Source organism: Phoenix dactylifera, chromosome 2 (assembly GCF_051530095.1).
Source record: "Phoenix dactylifera cultivar Ajwa chromosome 2, Ajwa_hap1_PhDact_Kaust_v1.1, whole genome shotgun sequence".
Lineage (NCBI taxonomy): Eukaryota > Viridiplantae > Streptophyta > Magnoliopsida > Arecales > Arecaceae > Phoenix > Phoenix dactylifera.
In genome coordinates, this window is record NC_143191.1 from 43,102,004 (window position 1) to 43,118,945 (window position 16,942).

Consider the following 16,942-nt stretch of genomic DNA (forward strand, 5'->3'; position numbering starts at 1 on the left):
GCTTTAAAGCATCGTTAAAGTTATTTTTTAAAAAAAATATTTAAAAGCCTAATTAATTTTATAGAGGGCCAAAAAATTTACTAGTTCCTTCTAATTCTTCTTCTTCTAATAGCACAAGATTCTTCTTCTTTTGTAAATTACAATTTGTATGATGTTTTTTTTTACAAATTACAATTAGAGAGACCAATCAATGGTTCTCTCGAATCCCACCTTCGTTTTCGTTTCTTTTCTTCTTCTATTCTGTCCATTGCGGTCACAACCACAATAAAGAAAATGAAAGAAACTTAATTACAAAGGGAAGCAACTGAATACCATATGGAGGGGAGAAGGATTAGATATGAATGTCACAAAAAACACAAAAAAACTAGTAAAAAAATAATTAAAAAAATATAGAAGTAGGCAAACAACGGAGGTCTGCTTCCACAGTTTCTTCCCAATGAGGGGTTTGGCGATGGAGACTCCGCCTAACACTTTCGCCCCGACGCTCTCTGCCTCGGACTGCAACGGCGTCCTCCAGCACAGGCAGTGGCTCCGCCCCTTCGTCCAAGATCCCAACGAGCAAGCCTGGGCCTTTAGTGCCACCGCCACCATCCTCAACTTCGATACTGCCGACCTTGACTCGTGAGAGCTTCTCATTGGCTTCCGCCACTGAGAGATTTTAGTCTCCGCCTTGCCCGTTATCCTCACCGACGGCTCCCCCTTCCCCTTGACTCCACCACCTCCTTCTCCGGCTTCCCCAACCCCAACCTGAAGTACCTCATCGAGGTCGCCGATGACTTCTCCCAGATCTGCATCCCAGATCTCCATTGATGGCACTTTCTTCGGCTCCATCGCTTGGGGGATCTCTTCTCTCTTTCTAACCGCAGCTAAGGTTTCCATCGCTTGGCTAGGGAGGCGTTTTATACGAGGACCATGGGATTCCGATGACATTTTTAAGCGTCGTCTGGCCCAGGTGGTTAAGGGGGGTAGGTTGGTGTCCGACGACGCTTTTAAGCATCGTCTGGCCCAAGTGTCGCACTGCGGGAGTGGGTAGGTGTCCGACGACGCTTATAAGCGTCATCTTAGGTTAGTGTTTAAGGAGTTTAAGGAGAAAGTTAGTATTAAGTGAGGGGTTTAGTAAGTAGAATTCCGACGATGCTTTTAAGCATCGTCTACTCCTTTCCCTCTTTGGTCTCTGACGACGCTTAAAAGTGTCATCTTACAATTTGCTTTCGACGACGCTAATTAGCGTCATCTTAGTTTCATTTCTGCCAACGTTATTTAGAAGCGTCGACAAATTTTAGCGCCGGAGCCAAACTTATCGACACTTCTATCTAGTTTCGACATGTATATGTCGGCATTCCTCCTTTTTCCTATAGTGAACTTTTGATGAACATTGCTCCCTTCGCATAGAAATTAAAAAAAAAAAAGATAATGAAGATTGGTTGACGATGCGCTAACTCTAGCAAGCGCAGCAAGGTTTTTCTAATTTTGAGTTCTCTCTCTCTCTCTCTCTCTCTCTTTGATTATTGTGACTGATAAAATTTTTATTTACATGATGCTACAACAAATTTTCAAATTAAATTACTTTCCAATAAACCTCTTGAAGGTAGTCGCTTGATGCAATGATAAGTTCTAGATTGTTAACATTGGTCTTTGATTGCATTATGCTAGGTAACATTAAATGAATGCATGCCATGCATTTGGATGCATATTTGTAGTTTGTCGGGTTATACAAAATTTTAACTATTATTATTATTATTATTATTATGCTATTCATATTTTATTTTAATGATATCAATGTTTTGGACTATCAAAACACAATAACAAGCTGATTAAAGAATTTCGCTTACCTTAATCTTGCTTTTCCAGCCCCAACGCACCCCAACAAATAAAAAAAAAGCAAATGAACAAACAAACACAAACATACATTTATCTCTATTGCTATTTTGTGGATGCAAAAATCTCAATATTCTATTTTGATCAAGAACAAACCTAAAAGCGTAGTTGTGAATAATTCCTACTAGCAACTCTCACATTTCCAACAGCCAACAAACTTAAGGCAACCTTTTTTTGAGAAAGCTAAGTTAATCATGAATAAAAGGTAAAGGTGGTAGCTCTTGGGAATTTTTCCACATGAATTTTGAAAGGGCTACTCGCTTTAAGAACAATGGGGTGTGACTGTAAACCTACCACGTACAACCCATTTCATGCAATGACCTCGAGTTAGTAGAATTTTGTACCTACAAAACTCTAGTTTTTCCGTAGACTTCAAATCTACTATCTACCTTGTGCTTCAAAACATGGGCAAGGGGCATGGAAGGTTGTCGGCCTTTTCTTTGGAACCCCTGTTTCTCGGTACTTTGTTTCACAAGTATTAGGCTCGGTTTCCTCTCAAGTTCAGGGAAGGACCTTTGAGTCAAGCTAGCAATCACAGTCAAACTATTTTGCACGATGATCCTCATGCAACAGTGCTCCTGCCGTACATGGGACAGCAGCCCATGTAGTACACGGGACAGCAGCCCATGTAGTACACGGGCACATCATGGCTGATCGCACAAACTCCGGATGGGATGGCCGTGATTGCCCAACTTGACTCTTAAGAGCTCGTTTGGTTCGCGAGAAGTATTTTTCCTTCTAGAAATATAATTTCTGGAAAACAAATTTCAAGAAAAAGGATGCCTAGGAAATTACTTTTGGCATGTTTGATTGACTATGGGAAAGTGACAAATTTTCAAAGTGCTTATATTTGGTTGGTCATCCAATTTTCTGGAAAAGTTATGTATAATTTCTATTATGCCCTTAATAAAAATTAGATGTTTAATACATTTTTAATGCTTCTTTAACGCTGAAGGATCTTTTTGGGAAAAAGTAAAAATAGAGTGATTCTCGTCTCATGGAAAAGTAACTTTTCCATGTTTCTCATGGGAAAGTCCCACATATTCCCATGGGAATACAACTTTTCTGTCTTTCTCTTTTGAAAACTCCAACCAAACAAGAGACATCTCATTACTTTTCCGTTAACCACATTTTCCCTCCTTTTTTTCCCGTGAACCAAACAAGCCCTTAAGTTTAAAAGGACCCTTGCGTCAAAGCGAACATCCATTGATATCATCCTCCACATTTATGGACTTTGAACTAGATGTTTTATATTAGGCATTTGCACATGGGTTGTAATTGTATAACAAGATACATAGAATCATGGATTAATATTGCATCCAAATGAGATAAGATATAGAGTACAACTTACGAGAAGGGGTTTATGAAAAAAAATCTCGCAACCATGTCCGAACCTAGCTGCTCGTAGAGTCTTTTTTTGGTAAATCGAAAAAAATTACACCATTCTAACATAAATATATTTATAAAAATTTAAAAATACAATATTCAAGAATTGAGATGGTAGATCAACTAACTATTCCTAAGTTTTCATTCTGCCTTGTTTTTGGTTAGATCTCAAGTAGCTCAAGCTCATTCTAGGGCATCGACTTGATCTAGGTCAAAAGCACGTCCAATCAAATTCTTTTGGCTGACAATGCCAGCAAAGCTAGGTTGCATCGGGCATCTTTTTTACTTGCACTTGCACACAGATAATTTAGTTCATGATAGAGCGGGTCACATTGAGTTAACATGGATTGCATGAACCAGACTGGACTTGATGCAACCCGACCCAATTCAACCCAATATAAGCCCTGTGGATTGTCCAAAATTTTGATGCTGCCGAATGTAGATAAAGAGTTGTCATTGGAAAGCGGAAAGTCCCAAACTTAGACGAGCTTGAGGCTGGCACTCGTGCACCAGAACTTGGAATCGAAGGCAGGGGGGGATCCCACCCCTTGGGCGTATCTATAAAAGCGACTGGAAGCGTGCGGCCCACCGTCCCCCAAACCTCTCCCCTTCCCGGCTTCGACGGCAAGGTTCGAAAGAAGGGGAACCTAATTCTCTCTCTCTCTCTCTCTCTCCCTCCTTTCCCCAAAGAGGGGAAGAAAAATCCCCAATCCGTATCCCAGCCGACCACTCCTCTCTCTATTTTTCTCTTTAGCTCCTCTGGGCGCCGCGTCGCGATTACTCGAAGAAGATGAGGCGCTCGTCCACCAGGAAGACGGGCTCGGCCGAGAAAGTGAACGCTTCTTCCGGTTCCTCCGATCTCTTTCGCTCCGGTAATCTGGATTCAGATCTTTTTCTCCCCCTACTCCAAACCCTGGCTCTTCGAATCCTTGCGTTTCTTTTTATTATCTCTTTGTCGTCCGAACAAACCCTTCGCACAGGGGGAGTGTTCACTTGGCTGTTGTTGGGATTCAGTCCTTTCGTGCTCTTTTCTTGTTGGGTTTATGAATTCTTCCATTTTTGTATGCAATGGGATTCTAATACTCGGGGTGACAATCTTTTGCCTGCATGTAAGAAAATCTCAAATCTTTTCTTGATGGGTTTATGGATTCATCCACAAAAATGATTCCAATTTTGTGTATTTTCTTCTTACTTGTGCGCTTCGTGATGATCTTTATGTGCACATTAAGATATTAGGGGAAAAAGTTCAAATCTTGAGTCGGTGCACGATCTTTATTTGCTCTCACTGGTCCCCTTTCCTTATTTCGGACAATTATTGTTGGTTGTTGAATTGCCTCTAGAAGTGCAAGGGATCAAGAACTGTTCTTTGTTAGTGTTGCTGGTGGTCCAAACCGAGAACGATTGGCACAGCGATGTGAACGGGGTTTCCTTTGAGTTGCTTTGGTTGCGCTCCGCCCTCCGCCGTGAAACCTGCAAGCAAGCCTCGCACCACCACCGGGGTAGTGGGGGCCCTCCGACGATCAAGTCAGAGGAGATCGAAGGAGAAGGAGAAGGAGAAGGTAGCAGGTGAGATGATACTCTGGAAGATATATCTTACCCTCCCCCTTTCCCCCCAGCCCCATATATATCAGGCTGGGGGGTTTATCCGGGGATTCGTCATCGTGTGGCACGATGGGGCTGCCACTGACATGGCCGTTACAGGGCGTCGTGGGGCAGCGCTGGGTACGGCCATGGCAGGGCATAGTGGAGCTCCGCTTTGTACGGCTGTTACAGGGGATCGTGGGGCAGCGCCGGATACGGCCATTGCAGGGAGTAGTGGAGCAGGGGGCCGCGGCGTGCCTTAGAGGAACAGTCTGTTGTTGTCGAGAGATTGCCGACTCGAGGTCGGATTGCTGGATCAAGGGGCAGCCGACTCGGGGTCGGGCTGCGGAGCCGAAGATATCCGACCCGAGGTCGGATTGCTGGATCAAGGGGCTGCCGTAGTCTTCCTGGGCGCGCGTGCCGGTCACTTGGGGCATGGTGGCTAAGTTCTCCCGTAACAGTAGCCCCCCACTCCCGAGCCTGGAACCAGGAGGGGAACGGGTGAAGGGAGTGATGCTTCGAGATTGCCGCCATCCCTCGGAAAGGCGCGTGCGCTCCGAGCTTCCCGCCTTCTTTATGGCGTATGGCAGTTGTCGCTGATCTGGCGGTCTGCGGATTTCGGCGGACATCCTTCCTTAATGGCGTCGATTCGCCTTTGGGGCGCGAACAAACCTTCGACAGCCAGGCGTCCTCTGGCGTCACCTGCCTTTCCGCCTATTTAACCGGGGGCCCTCCCCCGTCCGCCTTTCTCTTCACAGGCATCTTCAAGTTTCTCCCTTGTGCCGCTGCCGTTGCCGCCGAACTGTTCGTTCGCTCCTCCTTTGACGCTCTCGGAGCCGTTCTTCCTTCCTTTCCGGTGAGTTGCCCCACTCTTCAATTTAGGGCTCTCCGTACCTTTTCCTTTCGTGTTAGTGTACTCCAGTCGTTCCGGTGCCTTCCCCCCTCTTGACCCCGTCCTGACCGTAGGTTCACTGGCCATTAGGGATGGACGAAGTAAGGGCGGACCACATTCAGTCGGAGCTGGTCCCTGAAGACCTAGATAGGTTCGTGGCCCGGTACCATCTTCCCGAAGCCTGCAACATTACGCTCCCGGGGCCTGAGGAGAGGATGTCCCATCCACCTCCAGGGAAGGTCGCCATCAATGAGGACATCCTTCGGGCTGGGTTCCGCTTTCCCCCCTCGGACTTAGTCGTGCAGGTGCTTCGGGGTTTAAGAGTGGCGCCGACGCAACTGGTGCCGAACTCATGGCGCACCCTGACGGCCTTCCAGGTTCTCTGCCGCATGCATGAGGTTCCCGCCACCCTGAATGTCTTTTGGGAATGTTACGGCCTGAACGGCCACCCCCGGGACAGAGGGTGGTGGTGCTTCGCGGCGCGGCGAGGGTGCGGCCTCGTCAAGGATGCTCCTTCCTCCATTCACGGCTGGAAGGAGCGTTTCTTTTTCATTGACGTAGATCCCTCTTGGGGAATCGGGGCAACCTGGGAGACGCCGATGAAGTCCCCGATCGGCTTATCAAGGTTGTCGAGGGAGGAGTCCGATGGCGTTGCCGTCTTGAGGGGGCTGGTCGCCGAGGGCCGGCTTCCCCCGGTGGCCCGCCTTATTTCCGAGGATGCCTTGGTGAACGTCGGTCTGAGCTCGGTCCCCGCCGACCGTGAGCCCGCCACCACTTCTCTTTTAGCTCTTTTCTCCTCTTTCGTTTCTTCTTTCCATCAGTTTCTCAGTCTCCGACCATCTCGTCCTTTTTGCAGAAATCGACGACGTCATGCGGTCGGACAAGGCGACGGCTGTCAGTAGGGCGTCCCTACTGGAAGCGGTCCGGAGGAAGAAACGGACTCCTCCGAGCGGGGTCCCACCGGCGAAGAAGTCTCGCCAGCAGGCGACTCCGACGCCGACAGACGGGTCCGGACCCACCGATCAGGGGGACGCCGCGGGCTCGGACCGACAGTTGACGCCGTATCAGCCCTCCGGTGATGAGACTACCGCTTTTCCGGAGGCGTCACCCGGGCGCGCCCGAGACGGCCGGGTCGGACGCGATCGGTCCCCAACCCGGCCTTCGACTCGGTCGGCTTCGGATGATACGAGAAGGAGCGCGCCGAGGCCCCGGCCGAGCGGGACCCTGTCGATTTCTGGAGCGGCCCCCGCCCCGAGCACGGTCAGCATGACTCTCCCCTAAGCAATGGGTAAGGGTAAGGCCGCAGAATCACCGTCCGGCTCCGGGGCGAAGTCGGGGTCAGCCTTCACTTTCGTCGGCGCCCGAAACCTCATCGAGACGGTGCTGCTGGAGAGTGACCGCAGGCGGGTCCGGCAGATGGGGATCCCTGACGTCGGAGCTGCCAGCTGCGTCTGTCTCATGTCGGTGAGTGTTCTTCTGGCCGCTTTCGTCATTTATAGGCTCTATTGATCCCCGCCTGACGCCCTCATTTTTCCTATCTCTTAGCTCGCCCAGTACATGATCCGTCTGGAGGAGAGCCACGAGGAACAGGCGAGGCTTCTGGCGAGGGCCGAGAGCCGACTGAAAGCTGTAGAGGAGGGAGGCCAGGCTGCGGCGGGGAGAACGACCAGGGACCTCGAGACGAGGCTCCAGGTGGCCGAAGAGCGGGTACTCGGCTTCGCCGCCCTCGAGAGGCAACTGTTGGAGACTCAGGAGCAACTCAAGGTTGCCTCGGGTCTTGAGGGCGAGATCAGGAAGGCGGAGGAGCGGGCCGAAGAGCAGTCCCGGAAGGCTGCCGACTTCCGGAAGAGGTGGGAGAAGGCCCAGCAGTCAGCCGACAACGCCCGCAACCGAGCCCGATCTCTTGAAGCCAAGCTGGCCGAATTGGAATCGGCCTTGGAGGAGTCCCGCGCAAGCAACCATGAGCTTCATTCGCGCCTGGAGGAGGCTGAGGCTGCTCGCGTTGCTGCCGAGGCGAAGCACATGGAGGCTCGGGCCGATCTGCTGAGGGTCTCCTCCGAGGCGGACGACCGGATTGTGGCGAAGGTCATGGAGGCGAAAGCTCAGATTACGGAGCGAGCGGAGGCGGCGCTGGCCGAGAAGAGCGCGGAAATCGGGCGTCAGGCGGTACAGGCCTATCGTCAGTCCGCCGAGTTCATCCGTGACATGTCGGACGTGGGGTCCGACTCCTTTGTCTTAGGCTTCGATGAAGGCCTGGCGAGGGTGTCCGCTAGATACCCCGAAATTGACCTGAGTGGGGTCTCCCTCCTCGACTCCCCTCCGATGCCATTGCCTGCTGATTCTCCAACTGTCTCCCTACCCCTTGCGGATGTGCTCGCCGTTCCCGACCCAGGGGTTCCTCCAAGCTGACCCTCTGTACTTTTCTTTGTTCTTTTCTTTGTATGTTGGCGTTTTGCCATGTTGTATGGGTCTCGGTCCTGATGCAACGAAAGTTAATGCAAACAGAGTGTTTCCTCATTTCACTTTCATCCTTCCTCTTTTTAACTCTCGGTAGCGCCTTGCCGACTCCTGACTCTTGAAGTTCCTCCGGCGCTAGGCCAGGCATCCGAGGGTTAGGCCTCAGGAAATTCTTCCGGCGCTAGGCCAGGCATCCGAGGGTTAGGCCTCAGGAAATTCTTCCGGCGCTAGGCCAGGCATCCGAGGGTTAGGCCTCAGGAAATTCTTTCGGCGCTAGGCCAGGCATCCGAGGACTGAGCCTTGGGGAATTCCGCTCGTTGGTCGGCCAAGGCTGGCGCAAGCCGAGGCGACCGGTCGGGGCTTCAGGCTAGTCTGCTCCCGGGATGATCATCGGGTTAGCCTGGCATCCGAGGGCCGAGCCTCGGGGAATTCCGCTCGTTGGTCGGCCAAGGCTGGCGCAAGCCGAGGCGACCGGTCGGGGCTTCAGGCTAGTCTGCTCCCGGGATGATCATCGGGTTAGCCTGGCATCCGAGGGCCGAGCCTCGGGGAATTCCGCTCGTTGGTCGGCCAAGGCTGGCGCAAGCCGAGGCGACCGGTCGGGGCTTCAGGCTAGTCTGCTCCCGGGATGATCATCGGGTTAGCCTGGCATCCGAGGGCCGAGCCTCGGGGAATTCCGCTCGTTGGTCGGCCAAGGCTGGCGCAAGCCGAGGCGACCGGTCGGGGCTTCAAGCTAGTCTGCTCCCGGGATGATCATCGGGTTAGCCTGGCATCCGAGGGCCGAGCCTCGGGGAATTCCGCTCGTTGGTCGACCAAGGCTGGCGCAAGCCGAGGCGACCGGTCGGGGCTTCAGGCTAGTCTGCTCCCGGAATGATCATCGGGTTAGCCTGGCATCCGAGGGCCGAGCCTCGGGGAATTCCGCTCGTTGGTCGGCCAAGGCTGGCGCAAGCCGAGGCGACCGGTCGGGGCTTCAGGCTAGTCTGCTCCCGGGATGATCATCGGGTTAGCCTGGCATCCGAGGGCCGAGCCTCGGGGAATTCCGCTCGTTGGTCGGGCGCCTGTCGCTTGCCGCTCGACGGGATTTCTCCGTGGCCAGCTACGATCGTGTTTCTCCTCTTCTCCAAGCGTCGCCTGGGAAACACCAGAAGGGTATTAAATGCTAATTGAGGCGTTACCTGGAAAATCGGATCGCCAGTTGCTGCTTGCAAGGAGTGTCAGTTAAGCGGCCGCGATACGCGCGTTCTTCGAGGCGGATGCGGCCTGGGCGCGAGCGGAGATACGTGGGCCGTGGGATACACACCGCCCGGAGTGTCCTGCATGAAGAATGCAATTAAGGAGAACGACGCTTAGGAGATCGTGGGAGGATACGCCTCGAGAGCTGGAACGGCTCCGGATTCGGTGCGCCCGCCTTTATTGGAGCCACCCGCATCGGAACGACCGGGGGGCCACAGTTTGGCTATAAATATAAGTGCAGGCGCGGTGGAGCCTGCCAAGCCGGAGCTATTCAGGTTGCCATGGATCGTGGACCTCCTCTCCGGCGTGTGGCTGGGAAACCCCCGCCGGAGGAACGGGAGGCGCGCCCCTCGCGACTTCCGCCAACTAGCTGTTTCATCTGGGATCAACAAGGAGGTTCTCCCCGGCGGAACTCCGCTCTAGGCGTTTCATCCGGGATCACATCCCCCCTCCTTTCAGCCCCGCCTCCCGATTGAGCTCTGCGCCAGACGCTTCATCCGGGATCGCGCCTCCTCGCGCTCTTCTTCCTTGTATTCCTTCCCTCCCCTTCTCCTGGGGAGGACCGGAATATCCCTTGGAGGTGGCGTTCCTCTGGAGGCAGCGGGAACTCCTCCCTCGTCCACTTCTTCTTCGTCCGCGCCGGCTCTTCGTCTTTTGCGTGAGGCGTCGATGGCGCCTCTGGGGAGAAGCACCCACGCCCGGTGGGATTGCAGCTGCTTCGGATGGAGGGTTCGGGATCCCAAATCTTCAGCTCCACGGAGTCTCCACCTCTTCCTTGTTTTCTTTACTCCCCAATTCCCCTCTGGGAATTCTTTGTAATCACACGAACACACCGTTGTAACCAGGAATTATTGAAATGAAAAGAATTGTACATTTTTCGAACTGTCTTTCTGGCTTTGTCGTTCTACTGGTGATACACCCGCAGGTTAGCGGAATTCTAGCTTCTCGGAATTTCTCGACCATCTAGGGCCTCCAACTGGTAGGAGCCAGGTCGGTTTACCCAGCGAACCCTATACGGGCCTTTCCAGTTTGGTGCCAGCTTCCCACCTTCCGCGGGTTGAGATGCTTTGGCTCGCCTTAGCACCAGATCTCCGATTCTGAAAAGTTTCGGTCAGACCTTGGAGTTATAATATCGGGCCACCCTCCGCTGATACATTGCCATCCGAACCTGTGCCATTTCTCTTGCTTCTTCCAAGAGGTCCAGGTTCCCTCGGAGTTGCTCCGAATTGGCCTCGGGTCGGTGCGCGGCCACCCGGGGCGAGGGGAGTCCGAGCTCCACGGGAACAACCGCTTCCGTGCCATAGGTTAGGCTGAAAGGCGTCTCCCCGGTAGGGGTCCGATGCGTGGTCCGATACGCCCAAAGGACATTCTCGAGTTCTTCGACCCAAGCTTGCCCCGTCCGACCGATTCGCGCCTTAATTCCTTGGAGGATTGTCCGATTTGTGACCTCGGCCTCACCGTTGGTTTGGGGATGCGACACAGATGTGAACCGATGCTCGATCCCGAACTCCTCGCAGAAGTCACGGAAATGCTTGTTGTCGAACTGTCGACCATTATCCGAGATGAGGACCCGAGGTACCCCAAATCGGACAATGATGTTTTTCTTCACGAACTTCCGGACTTGCGCCTCCGTGATAGTGGCCAGCGGCTTTGCCTCCACCCACTTGGTGAAGTAGTCGATTGCAACAATCAAAAATTTCCGCTGGGCTGAAGCGACGGGGAATGGTCCGAGGATATCCATTCCCCACTGTGCGAAGGGCCAGGGCGCGGTGATTGGTGCCAAGGGGACAGAAGGGACTCTCTGGACGTTGGCGTGGCGCTGGCAGGCGTCACATTTCCGTACGTGATCCTTCGAGTCCTCCAACAAGGTAGGCCAATAATAGCCTTGCCTCATGATCTTGTGCGCTAAGGACCTAGCCCCCAAGTGCGATCCGCAGACGCCCTCATGGACTTCGCCGAGGACGTAGGCCGCCTCCGAGGGGCGGAGGCACCTTAAGAGGGGGGCGGTGAACGAGGTCCGATACAGCCTCCCTTCATAGAGTACATAGTGGGCGGACTTCTTGACAAGTCGCCGAGCTTGATCTTCTTCTTCAGGGAGGATCTCTTCGGCGAGGTAGGCGACGAGCGGGTCCATCCAAGACGGCTCCGGATCAATCGCCATCACCGCCCCAGCCTCGCCGATGCTCGGGGCATCCAGGGTCTCCAGGTAGATTGCCCTCGACAAGTTGTGCGCCTCTGTGCCCACCAAGCGGGACAACCTGTCGGCCCTGGCATTTTCGCTTCTGGGGACCTGCTGGATGTCGACACTGCCGAGGTCGGAAATGAGTGCTTGCACCTTCCGGACGTAGTTCTGCATGGTCGGGCTCCGGGCCTCGAACTCCCCACGAACCTGCCCGACCACCAGCTGGGAGTCGGTGAAGACCTTCAAACGCCGAATGCCGAGCTCCCTGGTGAGTTTGAGTCCCGTGACTAGGGCCTCGTACTCCGCCTCGTTGTTGGTCACTGGAAATCCAAACCTCAAGGCATACTCGGCTATCACTCCATCAGGACTGGTAAGGACCAGCCCGGCCCCTCCACCCTCGGGGTTCGACGACCCATCGATGTGAAGCGTCCAGATCGGGAGGTCGAGGCTGGGCGTTTCCGGCGGTCTAGGTTCCGCCTCCTGCACCGTGCACTCAGCGAGGAAGTCCGCGAGCACCTGGGCCTTGATGGCGGGTCGAGGCTGGTAGCGGATGTCGAACTCACCGAGTTCTACTGCCCACTTCACCAGTCGTCCCGCATTCTCGGGGTTGCTGAGGATCTGCCGTAGTGGTTGATCGGTTAAGAGGGTGACCGAATGAGCCTGGAAATAGGGGCGAAGCCTCCTGGTCGCGGTCAGCAGCGCGAAGGCGATCTTTTCAGCCTTCGTGTACCGCGTCTCGGCATCCCGTAGGACCCGGCTGATGTAGTACACAGGCTTCTGGAGCTTTGCCTCTTCCCGAATCAGCACCGCACTGACCGCGGTTGGGGAGACCGCCAGATAGAGGTAGAGCATCTCCCCTTCTTGCGGCTTGGACAGTAGGGGAGGAGACGCCAGGTATTCCTTGAGCTGGTCGAATGCTGCTTGACATTCGGCCGTCCAGAGGAAGTCTTTCGGGCGTTTTAACACCTTGAAGAATGGTTGGCAGCGTTCGGCCGATTTTGCCACAAATCGTCCAAGCGCGGCGACCCTTCCAGCGAGCTCCTGAACCTCCTTTACTTTGGTCGGAGGGGACATACCTTGGATGGCCTTGATTTTGTCCGGGTTGGCTTCGATACCCCGCTGGTTGACAATGAAACCGAGGAACCTCCCGGCCGAAGCGCCGAAGGCGCACTTCGCTGGGTTCAGCTTCATGCGAAACTTCCGCAAGGTGGTGAAAGTCTCCTCCAAATCCGCGATGTGCTGGTCTGCATGGCGGCTCTTCACCAGCATATCGTCCACGTACACCTCCATGTTCCGGCCGATTTGCTCTTTGAAGATTTTGTTGACGAGGCGCTGGTAAGTGGCGCCAGCATTCTTCAGACCGAAGGGCATTACCTTGTAGCAGTACAGCCCCCGGTCTGTTATAAAGGCGGTTTTCTCCTCGTCCTGTGGGGCCATCATTATCTGGTTGTAACCGGAGAAGGCGTCCATGAAAGACAGCAGCTGATATCCGGAAGTCGCATCGACCAGTTGGTCTATTCGCGGAAGCGGAAAGCTATCCTTAGGGCACGCCTTGTTCAGGTCGGTATAGTCGACGCACATCCTCCACTTCCCGCTCGCCTTCCGGACAAGTACAACATTTGCCAGCCACTCGGGGTAGCTTACCTCCCTTATGAATCCTGCCTCCAAGAGCTTGTCTACCTCCTGGTCGACCACCCGGATCCGATCCGGGGCACAGTGTCTCTTCTTCTGCTTTATTGGTCGGTGGGTCGGGTCGACGTTGAGGGCGTGAGAAATGACCTCCGGGTCGATCCCAGGTACATCGGCCGCCGACCAGGCAAATACATCGGCATTGGCTCGGAGGAATTCCACCAATCGGGCCCGAGCTCCCGGGTCGAGATTGGCGCCGACCCGGACCGCCCGGTCGGGGCGGCCTTCCTCAAGGGGGACTTCGACCACACCCTCGGCCGGCTCCCCCTGCCGCAAGGCCACCTCGTCTCTGGCATCAAGGGACTCGACGCTTAGGGCTTCCACGGGCTTCTTCCCTTTGAGGGTTGCTAGAAAACATTGCCGTGCGGTCGGTTGGTCACCTCGGACCTCTCCGATCCCGACCGCCGTGGGGAACCGCATGAGCAAGTGGTACGTGGAGACCACCGCGCGAAGGGCGTTCAGCCCGGGTCGCCCGAGGATAGCGTTGTAGGCCGAGGGAACACGGACGACCAAGAACCCGAGTCGCACCGTGGCTTCTGCGGGTGCGACGCCCGCAGTTACAGGCAGCTCAACGACACCTTCCGCCGGGACAGCGTCACCGGTGAATCCTACGAGGGGGGTGGACATTTTGTGCAACAACTGTCTGGACAAGCTCATCTTTTGGAAGGCCTTGTAAAACAAAATATCAGCTGAGCTTCCACTATCCACAAGAACACGCCTTACATCATAGTTTGCCATAGTGAGGGAGATCACCATGGCGTCATCGTGGGGAGTCTGAACCCCCTTTACATCCTCATCAGAAAAGGTGATTACATTGCCGACCCTCTGCCTCTTTACGACGGCCGTCCCTGACGCTTCCGTCGAGCCCCCTGCGTTCCTCACGGGCCGAGAGCAGCCCCCAGTGATAGTGTGGATCACGCCCGCAACGGGTCGATTCTGCTCCCGAGGCTCCGGAGGAGCCGGGTCGGCCGGACGCGGGTCTGCGGGGGGACGTCGGTCGCTCACATATCGACCGAGACGCCCCCGACGGATAAGAGCCTCGATCTCGTCCCGAAGCTGGAAGCAGTCCTCTGTGTCGTGGCCGTGGTCTCGGTGGTACTCACAGTATGCCCGGGAGGGCCTCTTTCTAGGGATCCTTCGTATCTGTCTCGGGGCCGGGAGGTCCTCCCGCCCCTTGATCTCCATAAGGATCTGGGCCCGGAGAGTCAGGAGAGGGGTGTACCGGTTGAAACGTCGGGGCGGAGAACGAGGGCGTGGGGCGCCGTGGTTCTTCGCCGGCGACGAGCTTCTGCGCTGACGCTGGGGCGTCGGGCTCCTCCTCTGGCGTGCCTCTTTCCGCCTTTTCTTCCCAAGCTTTTGTGGGATCTCGGCGGCCTCCTTGCTCCGGTGGGCGGCCGCCTCCTCGGCGTCCGCATACTGGTTCGCCCGGGACAACAGCTCTGGGAAGCTCCGCGGCAGGCGTTTGTCCAGGAAGAAGGTGAGTCTGCCCTTCCGGAAGCCACGCTTCAGGGCTGAAAGAGCTACCTCCTGACTCAGGTTCCGGACCTCCAGCGTAGCCCTGTTGAAGCGGGTAAGATAATCCCGCAGGCTTTCTCCCTCGTTTTGCCGGACATCAAAGAGGGAGTCGGAGACCAGTCGCCGCCGGCTATTGACGGCGAAATGAGTGATGAAGAGGCGAGTGAACTGGTCGAAGGACCGGATTGAGTCAGCCTCCAGCCTGGCGAACCATGCCCTCGCCGGGCCGCGGAGGGTTGCCGGGAAAGCCTTGCAGAGAAGGGGATCTGATGCTCCGTGGAGGAGCATAAGGGTCCTGAAACTCTCGACGTGATCCCGCGGGTCCGCCGCCCCGTCATAGGGCTCGATCGCCGGCATTTTGAACCCCGGCGGATTCGGGGTCCGCAGGATCCTCGAGGCGAGCGCCGGCTGGGAGGAGATCTCTAAGTCGGCGAAGGGATCTTTGGAATGGCCCTTCAGGACCTGGAGTTGTCGGTGGAGATCGTCCACCCGCCGGTCCAGGGAACGCGACCGGTGGGTGGGAGACAAGGAGCGGCGAGAGGGGGACCGACTGGAGCGCGGGTTCCTCGAGGACTGGGGGGTCTGGGAACGCGCCCGGGCCCGCCTCTCGTACCCCGCGCAGCTCCGGTGGGAAGGTCCCGGCAGAATGGAGCGTGCTCGAGAATCCTCCTCGCGCCGGCGCTCCTCCCCATGGGAGAGGATGGAACGCGGGTTGAGGAGGACAGGCGAACGCTCAGGCAGCGGCGGCTCCTGAGCCTGCTGCGGCGCCCGGGACATCGCACCCTGCAGATTCTGCACCGCCTCCGCGAGGGTGCGAACCTGCTGGGTTAGCTGGTCGAACTGGGCGGCTTCGACCATCTGAATGGGCGGTGGAGTGTTGCTGAGAGCGTGTTGGGGATGCAGCGGCCTCCCGGCCAGTGGCGCGAGAGGCCCCGCGACCGGAAGCATTGGAAGCTCCACGACCACCTCGCCGTGCCATTACGATCGCTCTGAGATCCGGCCCTTCCTCTAGCGCCAACTGTTGCTGGTGGTCCAAATCGAGAACGATTGGCACAGCGATGTGAACGGGGTTCCCTTTGAGTTGCTTTGGTTGCGCTCCGCCCTCCGCCGTGAAACCTGCAAGCAAGCCTCGCACCACCACCGGGGTAGTGGGGGCCCTCCGACGATCAAGTCAGAGGAGATCGAAGGAGAAGGAGAAGGAGAAGGTAGCAGGTGAGATGATACTCTGGAAGATATATCTTACCCTCCCCCTTCCCCCCCAGCCCCATATATATCAGGCTGGGGGGTTTATCCGGGGATTCGTCATCGTGTGGCACGATGGGGCTGCCACTGACATGGCCGTTACAGGGCGTCGTGGGGCAGCGCTGGGTACGGCCATGGCAGGGCATAGTGGAGCTCCGCTTTGTACGGCTGTTACAGGGGATCGTGGGGCAGCGCCGGATACGGCCGTTGCAGGGAGTAGTGGAGCAGGGGGCCGCGGCGTGCCTCAGAGGAACAGTCTGTTGTTGTCGAGAGATTGCCGACTCGAGGTCGGATTGTTGGATCAAGGGGCAGCCGACTCGGGGTCGGGCTGCGGAGCCGAAGATATCCGACCCGAGGTCGGATTGCTGGATCAAGGGGCTGCCGTAGTCTTCCTGGGCGCGCGTGCCGGTCACGTGGGGCATGGTGGCTAAGTTCCCCCATAACAGTTAGGATCTTGATGGAATAAATTAGAAAGAAGGCGGTCTTCTTTTCTTGAGGCTTGTGGTGATTGATCTTTAAATGCAAACAAGACAATGAGAAAAGAAGTACAAATCTTGAGGTGATGCATGATCTTTAATGCATTCAAATCTTGAGTTGATAATGTTCTCACGGGTTCTTTTGCTTCTTCCGAACTGATTTTTATTCTTCTTTGAATTGCCCCTGGAAGTATATGGGATCAAGCACTGTTATTGTTAGTATCTTGATGGAGTAACTTGTGAAGCAGCTGGTTTTATTTTCTAGGTTTAGTTGTAATGATGGATAAAGCTTGGTGTGATTGTGTTACAGGTGCCAGATGCCTCTGGCAGGCAGAAAACATTGATGATTTTGCTGAAGACCAGGCAGAGTATGGGGAGTATATGTAATTTAACTCTTCTTGATAAAAAATGACC

The 16,942-nt window shown here is 55.0% G+C and overlaps 1 protein-coding gene across 3 annotated transcripts in view; it reads left to right on the top strand.

Moving 5' to 3' along the window:
* Positions 1-3,843: 3,843 nt before the first annotated feature.
* The window catches only part of LOC103720344 (uncharacterized), a 36,547-nt gene continuing 23,448 nt past the window's right edge, over positions 3,844-16,942 (top strand). For 2 of the 3 annotated variants that reach the window (XM_088716509.2, XM_008810003.5), the window contains exon 1: positions 3,844-4,136. In XM_088716509.2, coding sequence (XP_088572635.1) covers positions 4,055-4,136 — 82 coding nt within the window. In that variant the 5' untranslated portion in view covers positions 3,844-4,054. Of the gene's footprint in view, positions 4,137-15,504; positions 16,912-16,942 lie in introns of those variants that run through there. The other variant, XM_088716511.2, reaches the window with a different exon arrangement.